Below are 16,225 nucleotides of genomic sequence, written 5' to 3'. Positions count from 1 at the left end.
GTGCTGTTCCAGAGCTTTTTGATGTGTGTTCATGCATATATTTGCACATGTAGGAGCTGCAATATAAAGAGAGAGCTGAAAAGCTCCTCTGTAACGGGCACAATACAAGTGTCCTTGGAATCTCTACCCCTTATAATGTTATTTTGTTAGCCCATAAAAGAACAGCTCTTGAGCTAGCAAGTTTGATAACCTATTTAGGTGCCAGCTAGTATCTGTAATATAACGAAGAACACAAATACAGCAGACCCTCAACCAACACTTTATATGACTTTACCCCCATGATATGCTAAGTGCAAACACACAGATTTTTCTTTGTTGGTTATATTATCTCTGTACACATTCCTGGTTTTAGCAAGAAGTTCGCAAGACCTGAGCATTGCTGTTAACGATAGGACATTTTCGTCATTAATTCATAGGGTCACAGTAAGTTGGAAGTGACTTGATGGCATTTAACGCACACAAACATTCCAACTGTAAAAGTAGTCATCTTTTGTTTGCTACTACTACTTATAGTTTGAACACACAAATCCTATTTTTGTAGTCAATTTTAACTTGGTTTTCCTTTTGTGCTTGTAAAAAATTAAGAGATTTAAAACAATAAGAGAAAAATCTTACCCTTGATTTCTAGGATCTTCCCACTGTGTGATGCGAGTATTATGGTTTACGAAATACACCCTGCCATTGCAGTCTGTTCTCTTTTCTGACAGAAAATAAAGTTCTGTTAGTACAAAGTCAATTAAGCCGCACAAGTTGGACTCTTTAGTATAAGTCAATCAGGAACAATCTACATGTGATATCTCCTCAATATTCGGACTCAGAGAAACAATGCTTCCAATACTCCAGACCATGGTTTGGGAGATCAAGAGTGTACATGTCAGGGTTGCACACTCCTTACTATCATTGTGCACTGTGATTCCTTCCCAGCAAGCCATTACATGTGACCAAGGCAGGCTGTGATTTGAGCAAAACATAGCTTGCCTGGAAGCTCAAATAGCGGACTGTGATCAAGCCTCCACTCACAATTTTAGTTTATATACATATACACACAAAATGGCCTTACATCAAGTCAGATCACTGGTCTATTGAAGTAAGGAACTCTATACTATGATAGGAAGCTGCTCTCCAGGGTCTCGAGCAGAGGTCCTTCACATCACCTACAACCTAATTTTTTTAGCTGGAGACTGCATGCAGAAAGTCGCATGTTCAAAGCAGATGCTCAATCATGAAGCAACAGCCCCACCCCAGTTTCTAGGTAAGCTATGCTTTGCTCAAACCATAGTCTGCCCAGTTTGTACATAAAAAAAGCATAGGGTTTGCTAAGAAGGAGAAAAGGTAGGCCATTAGCTCAAGTTCACGCATATATAGAAGTCAATTGTGGCTTAACTATACATCAGCAGATCTAAATGTGTTAATGGAAAGGCACACTGTAATTTAAGTCGGTTCCCTTCATCAGTTATTTTCTAGTACCTCAAGAGAGTCCAGATTTGAAATTTAACCAGATAAAATTCCTCATCCTCTTGTTGATTCTGTAAGTCATAATTCATTAAAAAACACACATCTAATTATGAATTGAAGCAGTCTTCCTCGAATATATTTGTAAGACAGTTGTCTTAATGACAAATTTAAATTGATGACAAATTTATTACAAGTTGAAAGATGCTGCTCAGATGATCTTAGAATTTAGTGAGATTTATATATAAACTGCATGTACTTTAAAATGGATCTTGGGAAACATCTACATATGTGGAGGGACTGGCAGAGTGCTCACTAGAGCACTGCCTCCTCCCATCAGAGTGCATACTCCTCAGCATGCCCAGCCATTATTAACAATGAGACACATGCAATTCGTGTCCTCATTCAGCCACAATCCAGCCTGTCACCAGTATGTGCACAAGAGAGTAAAGAGGAAGAAGATACAAGAGCCACAAAGATGACTCAATTTTTGAGTAATGCCCAGTATACCACAGTGCATTTCAGAAGAAGGGAGAACAGAGTTGTATACCAGTCCTTCCACACAAGGATGACTGTGGGAATAGAACATGTCCTGTTTAGATCCAAAGAATTATGATTGGAGCTCTCCCGGCAGAAAGGGTACTTTCTTCCTATCTTTTGCAACATATGCACTACCAAAAAAGCTACTCCTGAGGGTCATGGAACCCTCAGAAACACATGTGGGCTGCAGCCTGAGTAGAAAGCCTGAAAAAACCAAGTCCCTTCTTGCATAGGGTGTAACTTCCACTTGTGGAGGGGCAGCTTTGGATCCAACCCACTGCATTTAGTTATGTTTGGCCACATTTCTCTGAATATCCAGTATACCATAACTTCCTGATCTGCAAAATCCGCAAGAAAAGAACAAATTTGTTTGACATCGATTATCTCCTGTATCAGACTTCTTCAGAAGAATGAAGAAAATATTCTGCATCCCAGCCAAGTAATTCAAGGAGGGCCTTGCATAGGTCTACAGTGTGAAAGAGAAACTGCCTTATCATTTTTTTCAGTCGAGATAGGAAACTAGACTTCTATAGCCTTACTACAGCCTTAGCTATAGAAGCATTCTGTCTATGGACACAGCTTGTCAGAAGTGTATGCAAAAATGCCCTGAACTAGAAACTATACTGGATTGTACACAGACTCGGGCAAACTCTACTTTCTTTTATCAGATATCCAACGCCTGAGTGGAAAGCCTAAAAAAGCCAAGCTCCTTCTTGCATATGTGGTGTGCCTGTGTAAAGAACAAGTCTGATGATGGTGTCATGGTCTGCTCCAGTGTAGTATGGAAGGATGACATCCCATCCCCATGCCCTGTCATGGCAGACTCTTTCTGTGAGGCCGGTGTCTCAGGGCCTCTCCAAAGGAACCCTGACCCAGCACCAGCACCACCCCTGGAGTCAGCAGGGCCTTCAGGCCTGCGGACCCCAGCATGGACTCACCCACGACCAGACCCTCCAAGATCTCCCAAAGCTACCCCTGGAGCTGAGGAAACAAAAGGCTAGGGCTGAGGCATGGACCAGATACAGGGTGTGAACCTGGCAGTCCAAGGCTTCCCCTCTGCTAAGGAAATGATAGAGGAGAGATTGGTAAGTCATTACAGGATCTGGACCTCAATACCCCTCATGAGAAGAGTTCCTGGCTCAGCTTGTGGGGAAGAGCCTAAAATGGGACCCAACACCTATAGGGACACTCCCTATATAAAGCTGCAGAGAGGCTGTAGTCAGCGTAGGATCAACTTCTCTGCAGTCTTGTTGACCACCCCACCTAAGGTGCCTTGTATTCATTCTTGTTACCTGACCCTTGGACTCTGCCTTTGGAATACCTGACCTGATTCTGGACTGAGACCTTGGATCACCTTCTGACTTTGCCTTCAGACTGTGTTACTGGACCTTGGACTGTGACTGGAACTTTCCTCCTACCTGGTGGCCAGGACAGGTAGCTAGGCAAACAGTTTTATTGAGTATTAACTTGAGTATTAACAAATTCATACCCTGTGTTTCTCTTCTGAATCAAGTTGAGACCATACTGATTTGAACCACATGTGTACCTCACAAGAGTAGTTACTGTGGTATGTTGATGAGAGAGAGGGAGGGAGATTTTTTGTTTTAATTAAGTGATATTGCAAACCAGAACTTGTAAAGAAAGCCCTTACCCCATCCATGTGGCAGGGGACCAAGAGGATCAAATTCTTTGTTCTGTGTGAAATCTTGATTCTACAATCACAAGATGATTGGTTATAACAGCCACTGACTGAAAAATCTAAGACATCAAATCAACATTAGAAATCTTAAGAGCAGCTCATTTCCTCAGCTTACTCATTTAGACTGTAGGAATATTGTTTGTTTCACCATGAGCACTGCTCAAAGAACAACAGAATCGTAAAGCTAGAACAAAAGGAAGGATCCAGTAGATCCTTTCTGATAAATGGTGGTACTTCTAGTTTAAAAAGCCTCTCCCCTTGATTCAAGGGACTCTTCCGCCCAAAATAACTGCATTAGAAGACAGATCAGGGTTTCCAAGATTTAAGAGTGTGGTAAGTTTTTTCTATTATTTTAAGCTGTGAAAATAGGTTGGCTCTGATCAAAATGATGAGACATATCCCTTGTGGGTTAGGCCCTACACATAGGCATTACAATATCTAGGGATTAGGAGATTTTCTTAGGAGATTCACTGAAATCTGCTGCTAGAAGAGCACTAATAAATTACTTAACTTGCTTCAGAGCCAATTTTGAATCTTGAGAACAAGGTTTCCAGGCCAGAACTTAATGAACCCCAAACTATATTAAACGTGGACTATGAGAAGCCATTTTCAAAACATATCTTGCCAATAGCCTCAGTGCTTATCTAAAATTTGCTTATTTTCATCCAATGCCACCAGTAATATTTATTTGCAACAGACATAAGAAGCCATACATGTAAATATTTTTAAGTTCTTTAAGATTTGAAGATACTTTGACAGATACAGTTTAAGGTACAAGAACTAATTAACATTTTTACTTTGTATAAAGATATTTTAATTAAAACTTTCCATGTGTGACAAAGAATCAGAATTGCTGTATTTACATTTTACTCCACTTCTTTTTGGTTCAAGTATTTTAGCAGGTTCCTGCTTAGACTTTTAGGCCAAGGGCAAAGACAGCATCATTGAATTGAAATAGCATATTTCTTAGTCACTCCTACCCACCCCCCACACTTTGTACACAGACATAAATTTCAACCCAATCATCAGTGTTCTCACCCCATATATGAATCTTTGATTAAACTGTTGCATAGCTCCTTGAAGTTGGCTGCGTTGAAGCTGCCATTGTTCATAATTTCGCACAGATTCCAAAGTTGGCCGCTGCCAGGTTGTCGTTCTGGTAAAGTGATCAACGTAATAAATCCTTCCCATGTTGTCAACTCTGCGTTCCCAGCTAATGAACAGACAAGATATTCAAATGCACGCATTGACCACATAATACCTTACCAATATACTACAACAGGAATGGAATAGGAGAGCTTGTTCTATGCCAAAGAGAAAGTGGGTCAGAACAACAGCTCTGCAGTCTTGTTAGAAGGGTGAGGAAAAAGCGGTTCACTTTTAAGCACCATCTCTAGGTCCTCCTGCTACTCATTTTCCAGAATTTTCATAAATTTGATTTAATTAAACATCAAAATTAAGATAGTTAAAGTTCGCCATACAAAAAGGCCAAATTCAGAAGTCATGCTCCCCAATCACCAAACAGTGGCATAGGCCACATAAAGACAGAAAGTCTGGACTACCGTCCAAGTCCATTGGGAAGTTTCTCGGCTCACTGAGTGACTCACCCTGGAGGAAGAGGCTCTGGCCTGTCCCACGTAGTTCTTTTTTCAACATGATCTACATAATACACTCGGCCATGCTGGTCCACTCTTTGCTCCCAACTAGAAATAGAGTTCATAAGTCGCATTGTTCAAATCTATTCAGCCTTGCATCCTTGCTATCACACAGACTTGCAACTGGTTCCTTGACCTATCAGCTATACTGCGTCTAATACTGAGACATCACTATCTACCTTTAACAGAAAGGCACTGCCTGATACATATCTAGACATTGCACAAGTCAGAGGACTGATCATCGTCTCATGGATGTATTTCTAACATTAATACTGGAGAGGCCATGATGCAAATTCCACAAATGTAGAATGTATGCTTGCTTAGTGACACATTTTACTGGAATGGTCACTTATCGATCACCGTTTACATATTACCCTTCCTTCAAGCAGATCACAGTGGCATAAATGGGAGACCAGCTGACTTTTATTCTCAAAATTTACCCTATATTAAGTTGGGTGGAAAGATAACGCCTGGTTCATAATGACCCTGTGAGTTCTATGGTTGAGCGATGATTTGAAGGTAATCTCCGGGGTCCAGCAGTAGTTGGACAAACACTTGTCAGGGATGCTCTCTAGGCTGATCCTGCATTGGGCAGAGGGTTGGACTAAATGGCCTGCATGGCCCCTTCTAATTGTGATTCTACGAAGCATGCTAAAATCCTTGAACTCTTACCCAGGCGGAAGAGGACCTTGAGTGACTGCATGATGTGGCTGAGATGTAGGAGTTACTGGCTGAACTTGTCTGGATATTGGCGGTGTGGTCAAAGCAGCTGACGTGGGTACAGCTGCTCCTGATGTTGCCCCTTCAAAGTTTTGTTCTGGTCCAGCACTTGCAGTTGAGGTTGGCACCAATCCTGTACTGGCCCCTTCTGGTTCTGTGGACGCAGATGATGGGCCATTGGTACATGCTGCAAAAAAACACAATTGGGGTGGGTGGCTGGGTTATTTTTCTAATCATAGTAGTACAAAACCTGAATAGAAAAGCTTTTCAATATCTAATTGGATCAAAATAATAATGAAAGAGCGTGATTTGTGAGCAAAGCAGGTAAACCCTGACAGAAATATGTTGTCTGGGTAAAATATACACAAACTTTCAAAATTCACATTAAGCGCTAAATAGAAAGTTAATGCTGCTACTTTACATTCGTAACTTTTCAGATAAACACACTGTTCAGTACTACAGTTTCCATTCCAGGGAACCTGCACCCCCAATTATTACAAAAATTACAATTTCTTTTACAGCAACTGCCTCCTACTATTGCCACAGAAGGACTGGAAATCTTTGAAGAGAAGAGAATCAGTGGAGGTACACAGAAAGCTACTTCTTCACTTTCTATGATGAAAAACTTCCATGATTTAAGCATGAGACAGCGAGTATTCTCTGAGATACTTCTAGGGCTTTCCTTTTACCAGAAATCTTTTACAGAAATATTAGGCTTCACCAATGCTAAAGCATACCTATTATGAATTATGCCACAGCAGTACAGATAAACAAATATTCAAGAAATTAATTTCTTAAAGTAATCCTTGGAAATGGATCAGGCTTTTCAACATAAGTTTTATATCTTCCATTACATTTGTCACAGCTTTAAAACAATAAAATGGGCAGTAACATAATAGTCCTAAACTTTGTTTAACTTTACAGGGACCAAGGACAAAGAAAAGGGCTGCACCAGTCACTAGGAGATAAAAAATAAGGCTGATGGTGCAAAATAAAGTAAAAGTATATTACTCAGTTAAAATTCCCTTCACATTTCACCAAGAGGACAAGATCAGTGTACAAGATCAGTGTGATTCTGTATTTTTATTGTTTTGGAAAATCACTGAGAGACTAACAGATTTGTGATACGTGTAGGGAATTTTAACTGAGTAAGAAAACGTATTTTTACTTTATTTTGCACCATCGGCCTGGGCCTTATTTTTTATCTCTTAACTTTACAAGTAATAGCTTTGGAAAAATAAATCACACTTCACATTGGTATACATACCAGGTGGAGCAGAGGGCCTTCGTGGAGTGGGTGGAGGTGGTCGAGAAGGTCTGGGGGGTCTAGAAGGCTTAAAACCTCCATTTGCAACTAATGGACAATCACTGCCATTAGCTACCCTGCTTTCATTAGACCCAGAAGCCTCAGTGTTTTCAGAACTGTGTGTGTTATTCCTGGAGAACAAACAAAAGCAAGAAGTGTTATAGGCACCCCAAAGGCTGTGGTGGCTCAGAGTGTATCTGCTGAGCTTCGGGTGGAGTGCCAGCTTTGCCTGTTCCTGGCTCAGTCTGATCTAGCCACATTGATCCATGTGTGGACTACTGCAATGTGCTCTGCTTGGGGCTACCCTTAAAGCTTCAGCTAGTGCAGAATGCTGCACCTAGACTGCTGGTCAGGGCCAGCTACTGAGAGCATATGACCCTGATACTACAGCAATTACAGAGGCTACTAATCTGCTCCTGAGCCCAATTCAAGGTGTTGCTTTTGTCCTTTAAAGCCCTACATAGCTTGGGACCAAGGCAGCTGAAGTACCATCTTTTCCCATACATTCCTGCCTGGGAATTAAGAACACAGACAAAGGCCCTCCTGACTGTCCCACCAATCAAAGAAGCTCGTCTAGTGGGCAGACGTAAGAGGCCTTTTTAGTGGCAGCCCCAAGACTATGGAACAATCTCTCCAGGAAGGTGTGCCTGGCCCCTTAATGTCAATCTTCAGGAGGCAGTTGAAGACCGTTTTATTTCGGACTGCATTTGACTGATCTAGTTTTTACTTACTGGCAGTCCTAACTGGAGTTTTTTTTATAGACCTTTTATATATTTTTATAATTGTTGTTTTATTCATACTGTTTTTAATCCTCGTTTTATTTATAATGTAAGCCACCCTTGGTTCCAGTAGGGAGAAAGGTAGCTAATAAATGTTTTTAAATAAATAAAGACACCAGCTAAATGTTAAGATACTGGCTGTATTCACACATCACAAACAGCCTGTATGTGATCAGCACAAACCCAGCTTGTTGCCATGCTTACGTACTCCCTCCCTCCTAGCACCACATGTGGTGTGTAACCAAAGACTTCTGCATTTCAGAAACCTTCACACTGCAAGAATGAAAACTGTAGGTTGCGACTCAGGTTTGGGAAGAGAAACTAACCCCAATTTGGCTAGGTGCCTTCATTTATCATACTGTATAAAAATAACCTTTATGACAGTGTCATCATAATAAATACTGAATATTTAATAGCATGAGTAAGTGTTGATGACTTCTAAATGCAACCAATTACAAAGCCTTGTGGAGATGCTACTCCCCCAACAAGCTTCAAGACATCTAGTTAACAATAAATTAGACCATTTAGTTTAGCTTTTTTTCTCTGATTAATTCACAAAGTCATATTTTTCTGTATACCTGAGGAATCCCGAACATATACACCTTGTCTGTGGGTGATCTACTTTCAAGCTTGGCATCAATGAGGGGGGTGGGCACTTAATTTTATAGGATTGCGTTCTATAAACACCCCCCCTCCCCAAGAGCCACTCAAAAGCCAATCCTGGGAGTTGGGAAAGCCTCGCAAACAAATGCCATGAGGCACCAGCAGCCATTGAGAGGACAAGGAATCACCCATCTCTTTCCTGTGATGGTGGAAACATGGTCCTGTAATCTTTGCACTGGTGCAAGAGTAAAGAGGATTTAACCTTTTCCCTTCCTCACTGAAACCCTCCATGCCTCTTTGGCATTTTGGCCACAACGTTCCCCTGAGCACCATCTGTTTGGAGAACTAAGAAGGCTACTGGAGGGAGGGGGAGGGGAAAGCAGGGAGATCTCTGCTACTGTGGTTGCCTTCCTCCTGGCAGCTCATAGGATCCAGCCCACAGCAATTGATGCTTAGCTATTTGCAATGTACTGGAATTCAAGACTTGCTGTGCTCCATCCTGAGAAGCAGGCTGCTTGCAGGTGGAATGCAAAAGAGCCAGAGGTGTTTGTTCTCCTGCACACAATCAAGTAAATGTGACATCTCAGTAAATGTATGAGATGTGTAAATCACTATGCTAGGCATACAATGTACGTGCAATTAAAGCGGAGCCTTTGTTTCCTGCTAAAATATTTATTAATTGGTCTACTACTAGATATTTAGATTACGAAATCACTTCACGTTTTGGACGAATGATATCACAATATGCAAAACATGTATCTGCAATCTTTAGGTGGCATCCTAGTCATCCTTTCTCCTCTATGATGTCTCCACCCATGGGCGAATATTCCCACATTTACTTGCACCACCTTGCAGATGTCACCAAACAGGCTCTTACACAAAAGCTCGGTCACAATTCAAAAATGACTTACGTGGGGAAGAATTATACAGAGGTCTGGGGGGGGGGGTTTCCACTGGAAACAGTAAGGGGTGATGTTTCTACAAACTTGGGGCATCATGCCAGTCTGCAGAAAAATCTAAAATTTTAAAGAAGGAGCCCCGCTCGACCCAACCCTCCGTTATTCCCCTGTGTCGACGTGGTCCGGGCCCCCTTTTCTTCCCTCGAGGCGGGCAGAGAGATTGGAACCCGGCTCCTTTGTCATCTCTACTGGCCCAGCATCTGCCTGGCATCCCTTCCCGCGCTCTTTCTCCGGCTGCTCCGGCTCCTCGGCTAAGGCACTCCCATCTCCTCCCGGGCTGGTGCCTTGCTCGGGCCATTTCTCCTCGCCCTTCCCCAATCCCCGCGGGTCTTCCTCGCCCCACCTCTTTTTCCAGGTGTTGTCCCCGCTCCCCAGGTGCTTCCCCCCTCCCGTTAAGGCGCCACCATCCTCTTGGGCTGGTTGTGGTTGTGCCGCGATCGCCCTCGCTCTTCCTTCTCGCGCTCTGTTAGGGTCCTGCCATCCCTTCTCTCGGGCAAGGTTACTCGCGAGTAGGCCTTTCCCGGCTGGCTCTCTCTCTCTCTCTCGCCCCCCCCCTTCTCAGACCCGACCCACCTGCACTCCTGGAGCAGAGAGAGCAGCGATGGCCGCATCTCAGGCCTCCCTCCAGAGGCCCGGGTCGCTCCCGGCGTCCCCGGCCTCGTCCGGCCTCCTGCCGCCGCCGCCGCTGCTGCGCGGCGCCGCTTCCCCGGCCGGCGGCCCGTCCACTGCCCAGCCCGTCGGGGCTGGAGGCGGGCCCGCGGCGCGCGGGAGAGAGGCGGGGAGGAGCCTCTCGCCCGCCCGACTCCCCTTCTGCTGGTGAGTCCAGCATCGGTCGGCCGCCCCCGCTGGCGGGGAAGGGGAAGGGGAAGGGGGGGCAGGCGGCCGGGCGCAGCTGAAAAGGGGATTTTTAAAACGCTCCTATTTCACGGGCTTCCCTCCTGAGACCTCTGCATGGGGTTTTTTAGGCTGTTACCGCACTAGGTATTCCCAGCGATGTATTAAGAGTTTGAAAACGTCATTAAAAAAAACAACAACATACTGTTCGCCCTTTCTATGTATTCCCACCGATGCGTTAAGAGTTTGGAACTGCTATAAAAAAGACTGTTCGCACTTTGTTTGGCCCCTTTAGCTGTGAAGACGTCTTCCAACCCTTTTTTAGCTGCAGTATCCACAAACCCCTTTAAAGCGATGTTTTTTGTAACATTTCCAGACTCTTGATACATCGCTGGGAATACCTAGTGCGGTAACAGCCTTAGTTGCCTTGGCCGCAACGGACATTGGGGGTTACCGCACTTTGTATTCCCAGCGATGTATTAAGAGTTTGAAAACGTTATAAAAAAATACTGTTCGCCCTTTCTATGTATTCCCACCGATGTGTTAAGAGTTTGGAACTGCTATAAAAAAGACTGTTCGCACTTTGTTTGGCCCCTTTAGCTGTGAAGACGTCTTCCAACCATTTTTTAGCTGCAGTATCCACAAACCCTTTTAAAGCGATGTTTTTTGTAACATTTCCAGACTCTTGATACATCGCTGGGAATACCTAGTGCGGTAACAGCCTTAATTGCCTTGGCCGTAATGGACGTTGGGGGTTACCACACTTTGTATTCCCAGCGATGTATTAAGAGTTTGAAAATGTTATAAAAAACATCGCTTTAAAAGGGTTTTTGGATACCACGGCTTATAAATGGTTGGAAGACGTCTTCACAGCTACAGGGACCAAACAAAGTGCGAACAGTATTTTTTATAACGTTTTCAAACTCTTAATACATCACTGGTAATACAAGTATGGTAACCCTGATTGCCGAGTTAGTCCAAAAGGACTGCTGCCGCTTCATTTTGAAAAAGGGAAGACCAGGACAAGAAGGAAGAATTGGGGGGGGGGATGAAACTTGAGTGGAGGGGATGTGGCTCAGTGGTAGAGCATCTGCTTGGCATGCAGAGGGTCCCAGGTTCAAGACCTCTTGCCTGAGACCCTGGAAAGACCTCTTGCCTGAGGCCCTGGAGAGCCGCTGCTAGCCTGAGTAGACAATATTGACTTTGATGGACCAAGGGCCTGATTCAGTAGAAGGGGTGTTCCCGGGGCGTGCCAGGGGGCAGAGCTGCCAGTAGGCAGCTTCCTGACCCCTTTTACCCTGGGTACACCATCTGGTGCAGTCTCACTGTTTTCAATGGGGCAAAAGCCCCCCCCCCCAAAAAAAACCCTTTAAAAAGGCTTTTTAGAAGCCTTTCGGCAGCCAGGGAATGGCTTTGGAGGCGCCGTGGCAGTACCACAGCCACGCCATCCCCGGCTGCCGAAGGCTTAGGAATGGGCTGCCAGTCTACATTCCAGGCTGGAGAAGAACTTCAGGGATAGGAAATCGATTTGTAATGCAATGATGCAATACAGACTAGAGAAACTGGTATTCTAGGACTGGTAAATGCAAAGTTTAGCATTGGTTAAGACAGTCACATCTGGAAAAAAATGGAAGACAGCAGAAGAAGGCTAGTATAGTGCAGTAAACAGGATGATGAGTTTGTCAGGATCTGAAAGAAGGCTGCCCAAGTATTGATTTTAAAGCAGAAGTTTTAGGAGCTGAGTTTAAATTCATGCTCCAGTTCCCTGCAGTAAAACTGAGGCTTTAGCTCAGAGATGTCAAACATAAGGCTGAAAAGCTGGATCCGGCCCCTTGATGTAAGTTATGTTAGGCATACACCTATATTTATTCATTTAACATTGCTTATTTTTAGTGAAGCTCTAAATAAATTCTCAACTTTCCTTTGGAAAATTTGGTTCACAACCTAAACTGCTTTAAAGAGCTAGAAATTCTTTCATGATTCAGGCTACTAAAGATATTTTCTATAACATGATTTTTTTCACCCCAAAGAACACTTCCAGGCATTTTCCACTATAATAGATTATCTCCCACTGACAAACCTCTATAACATCCACTAATTGCAACATCAAAAAGAACTACCTACAGCTCAAATGCTTACCTTGTTTCATTTTTTGCTTTGGAGCCATCATTCTGTGTGGGACCTTTAATATAAAGCAAAAGGGGCAAATTATTTAAAATTTGTGTAAGTTCCTAAAGATATACAAGCTGAAAAAGCCTGTCTCTTCTAATAATAAGTGCTCTTATATCACCACCACATGCAGGCATTTTTTTCTGGGAAGTATCCTGGCTAAATAAATCCCAGGAATGACAGCATTTCTTGTTTGTAAGTTTTGAAAAGTCTGAAGCCTAGTGTCTCAAAGCCTATACAGATTTACTTGGAAGGAAATTTCACTGACTTCAACAGACTTTACTGTCAATAATTAATTTGTATTTTAGGGACCCTAAATCAGGGCTGGTATTCTTTTACAAGACTGGTGCCAATACCTCTCCAAACAATAGCCAAGCATTACTACTCCTAGGAGCAATGAAAGGTGAACAGTATTTTTCAATACAGTGTTGTTAAAAGCGACTGGTATACGACACTTCAAGAGACAACTTAATAAAACCTTTAATTCCAAATTTCTACTCAAACAACAGGAAAACACTTCAGAAACTATTAACTGATTGGGACCCAGAAATTACAGAAAGCGTGGCGAAATCCCTGATGACAGCAATCTACCAATGGGAACTCAGTCAGAAAGAGGATCTCAACACTAAAGAATAAGCTGCATTTAAACTAGCTTTTAACATTTAAATTTTAATTTCAGCTTTTGTATATTCCTTTGAACATATTATGCCAATAAAGGTATTTGTATTTGACTGGTAGAATAGCTACAGAAGTGACGCCCATGACAATTATGTTAAAGTCCTACTTAGGAGCTGCAGTGTAATACTATTTCTATAGTACTTCTTAATATATAGATGATGCCTGAAATGTCCTATGCAAAGACAGGAAATAATTAATAGCACAAAAGTAAAACCTAGACCAAGTGGAAGTGCTCATATTTGAATGGGTGATTCTATGGGGGGGGGAAATAAAATTATAGGATGTTAAAAAAGATTCTATTGAAGTCTGGGAACTGCTGTAGAATGTCTAACATGAAGAAGAAGAAAACAATAAGGGTCAGGATTGGCTTCTCAGAAACTACCTGTTGCACAAGTTAAAAAGATAACCACTACAAGCCTAAAAGGATCCAGTCAAGAAATATTTGGTGATCCAAAGAGGCAGATTACGCCCCCCCCAAAAGCACCCTTGGTGAAGGGACTAAAGCCAAAGGCTAAAATGTCAGCAAGGAGATACAGAGATGAAAATTGGGAAGGCATACGGCCCAATAAGTCACAAGCAACAAAAAGAAAAGAAAAACAAAGGCCGTTCTACAGATACAAGAGAGTGGCAAAATGATTAAGAAAACAGCAGAGGGATGAAATGCCTTTTTTATCTCAACAAATTCACACAAAGGTTTGGACCCTTAGAACTGAGAATAGAGTGAGTTCACAGAAAGAACTTTGGCTGATCACTCTTTCACCTGATTTCCCCTACTAATGCTGACTACCCTTTTTTAGACACCCTCCCATTTTTTTTGTGCAAGTCATGGATTGCTTGGAAAGCAGCAATTTCTGTCAATTCCCCTTTTGACTGCAGCTTTCCTCCCCCTCCATTCTTCATCCTGTCCCATTCCAGAGAACCCTCAAGAGCAGCTCTTCAAAGGGCACAGGAAGCTGCAGAAGATAGGAGAAACTGGCAAAAATCCTCACTATGAGTTCCCCCCATTTGCAGTTCTTTTAAGTTCCAACCTAAAGAACCATATCTGTATAGCTAATACAGTATACTATAAATGTATTCTATATCTGTATATAATATACAAATAATATACTATATCTGTATAGCTATTTGCAGTTCTTTAAGTTCCAACCTAAAGAGCTATATCTGTATAGCTAATATAGTATACTGCCCTGACCTGGATGGCTCAGGCTAGCCTGATCTCGTCAGATCTCAGAAGCTAAGCAGGGTCAGCCCTGGTTAGTATTTGGATGGGAGACCACCAAGGAATACCAGGGTTGCTGAGCAGAGGAAGGCACTGGCAAACCATCTCTGTTAGTCTCTTGCCATGAAAACCCCAAAAAGGGTCGCCATAAGTCGATTGCGACTTGACGGCACTTACACTTACACACACAATATATTATACTATATCTGTATAGATATAGTATACAAATAATATACCATATCTGTATAGCTAATACATTTGACAAAAACAATGAGGCAGATAATTTATTCCTTGGATGAACTCTACATCTTCAATGTATACACAGAGTGCTTGAACAACTGTGTGTAGTTACTGATGGTGGTAATCAGCTAAGTCAGGAAAACTAGGAAAAGTCCATAGCAATCAGCCTCCCTTTAATAACAGACAAGGTACTTATACAATATAAAATGTCTGCATAAGAAGAAGTGAGCAAGAGCAAAGTTCTGATGCAAGGATATCTCCCAAGACCACCCAAGATATTTATGTTTTAATTTAAACATTTATATCCCACTCTCTCAACTGCATTTTTAGGTGGCCTACAAGAACAAAATATATACAGTAATATTCAACCACAATTGTTTAAAAAGAGCATTTTGGTGCCTAGAGGTAGAAACTTCGTATGTCATCCCAATCCCCAAACTAATCTGGGTTAAACTACCAAGAAATTATCCTTCAAAATGCTAATTGTATTGAACAGGAGCCAAGGAAGAAAGCAAGAGCTTTTGAGCTGCTCCCCATTTATCTCAACAAGGCTTCTGTCTCTGTTCCACTGCCTGTAAGGGAACCCATGGTCTGATGCATGAGGCAGTCACCTCACTTTGCCTCATGGCAGGGCCACATTGGGAGTTGTCAAAACTGATTGTGTCAAATTGAGTCTCCTTCCATGAACAGAGAGAGTGCTGACAAATGAGAGGGGGAGGTGATATGCATCTTTACAAAAAACTTTGATGTTTTCACTAGTCATGATCCTGTACAAGTTTTAAAAATGTATGGTAGACAGTGTGGCTGTAAGATGAGTGAATAACTAGCTAAGGAATGATACACCAAGAGTGGTTGTAAACAGTTTAGCAGGTGCTTGGAAAACCTCAGTGATTGGCACTCCAAAAGGTTCTGTCCTACGTTCAATACTTAGTCTATAAAAAGACCAAGGAGACAATAAAAAATAGACTTCATTATTCAAAGTGATGGGCAAATTGTAAAGATTGGGCAAAAAGAAATGGATGAGATATAGGACAAAGGTACATTGTGCTAACATCAACCAAAGGCACAGTACATACCATGGGAATGTCTAACAAATAGCAGTGTGGGGGGAAAAGCCTAGGGTCATAACTGACAAGCTGAATTTGAATCAGCAATGCAGTACTCCTGCAAAGCAAGTGAGCACCATATTAGCTTATACAGGGAGGTATACTATTCAGCACACTCCATTATGCATTTCAGAGAATACAGTATTCCAATAAAAATAAGTTCTGATCACTCCACAGTAAGATGAAAATGGAAAAATTGGGGGGAATCTAAAATATTAGAGGTCTGGAGAATTGAAATAGGAGAGTTGGAGCTACTTTGTGTTCTG

At 42.3% G+C, this 16,225-nt stretch overlaps 1 protein-coding gene across 1 annotated transcript in view; it reads right to left on the bottom strand.

The window, feature by feature from the left end:
- The window catches only part of ITCH (itchy E3 ubiquitin protein ligase), a 68,641-nt gene that overhangs the window by 17,703 nt on the left and 34,713 nt on the right, over positions 1-16,225 (bottom strand). Inside the window, exons 6-12 of the mRNA XM_056844458.1 lie at positions 12,687-12,729; positions 7,334-7,503; positions 6,019-6,253; positions 5,299-5,394; positions 4,730-4,904; positions 3,644-3,704; positions 616-700 (exon numbers count right to left, since the gene is read on the bottom strand). Of these exons, the coding sequence (XP_056700436.1) occupies positions 616-700; positions 3,644-3,704; positions 4,730-4,904; positions 5,299-5,394; positions 6,019-6,253; positions 7,334-7,503; positions 12,687-12,729 (865 nt within the window). The remainder of the gene's footprint in view (positions 1-615; positions 701-3,643; positions 3,705-4,729; positions 4,905-5,298; positions 5,395-6,018; positions 6,254-7,333; positions 7,504-12,686; positions 12,730-16,225) is intronic.

The sequence above is a fragment of the Euleptes europaea genome, chromosome 2, assembly GCF_029931775.1.
Source record: "Euleptes europaea isolate rEulEur1 chromosome 2, rEulEur1.hap1, whole genome shotgun sequence".
Taxonomy (NCBI): domain Eukaryota; kingdom Metazoa; phylum Chordata; class Lepidosauria; order Squamata; family Sphaerodactylidae; genus Euleptes; species Euleptes europaea.
The sequence above is the reverse complement of the archived record's forward strand: the minus strand, read 5'-3'. Positions and strand labels throughout refer to the sequence as shown.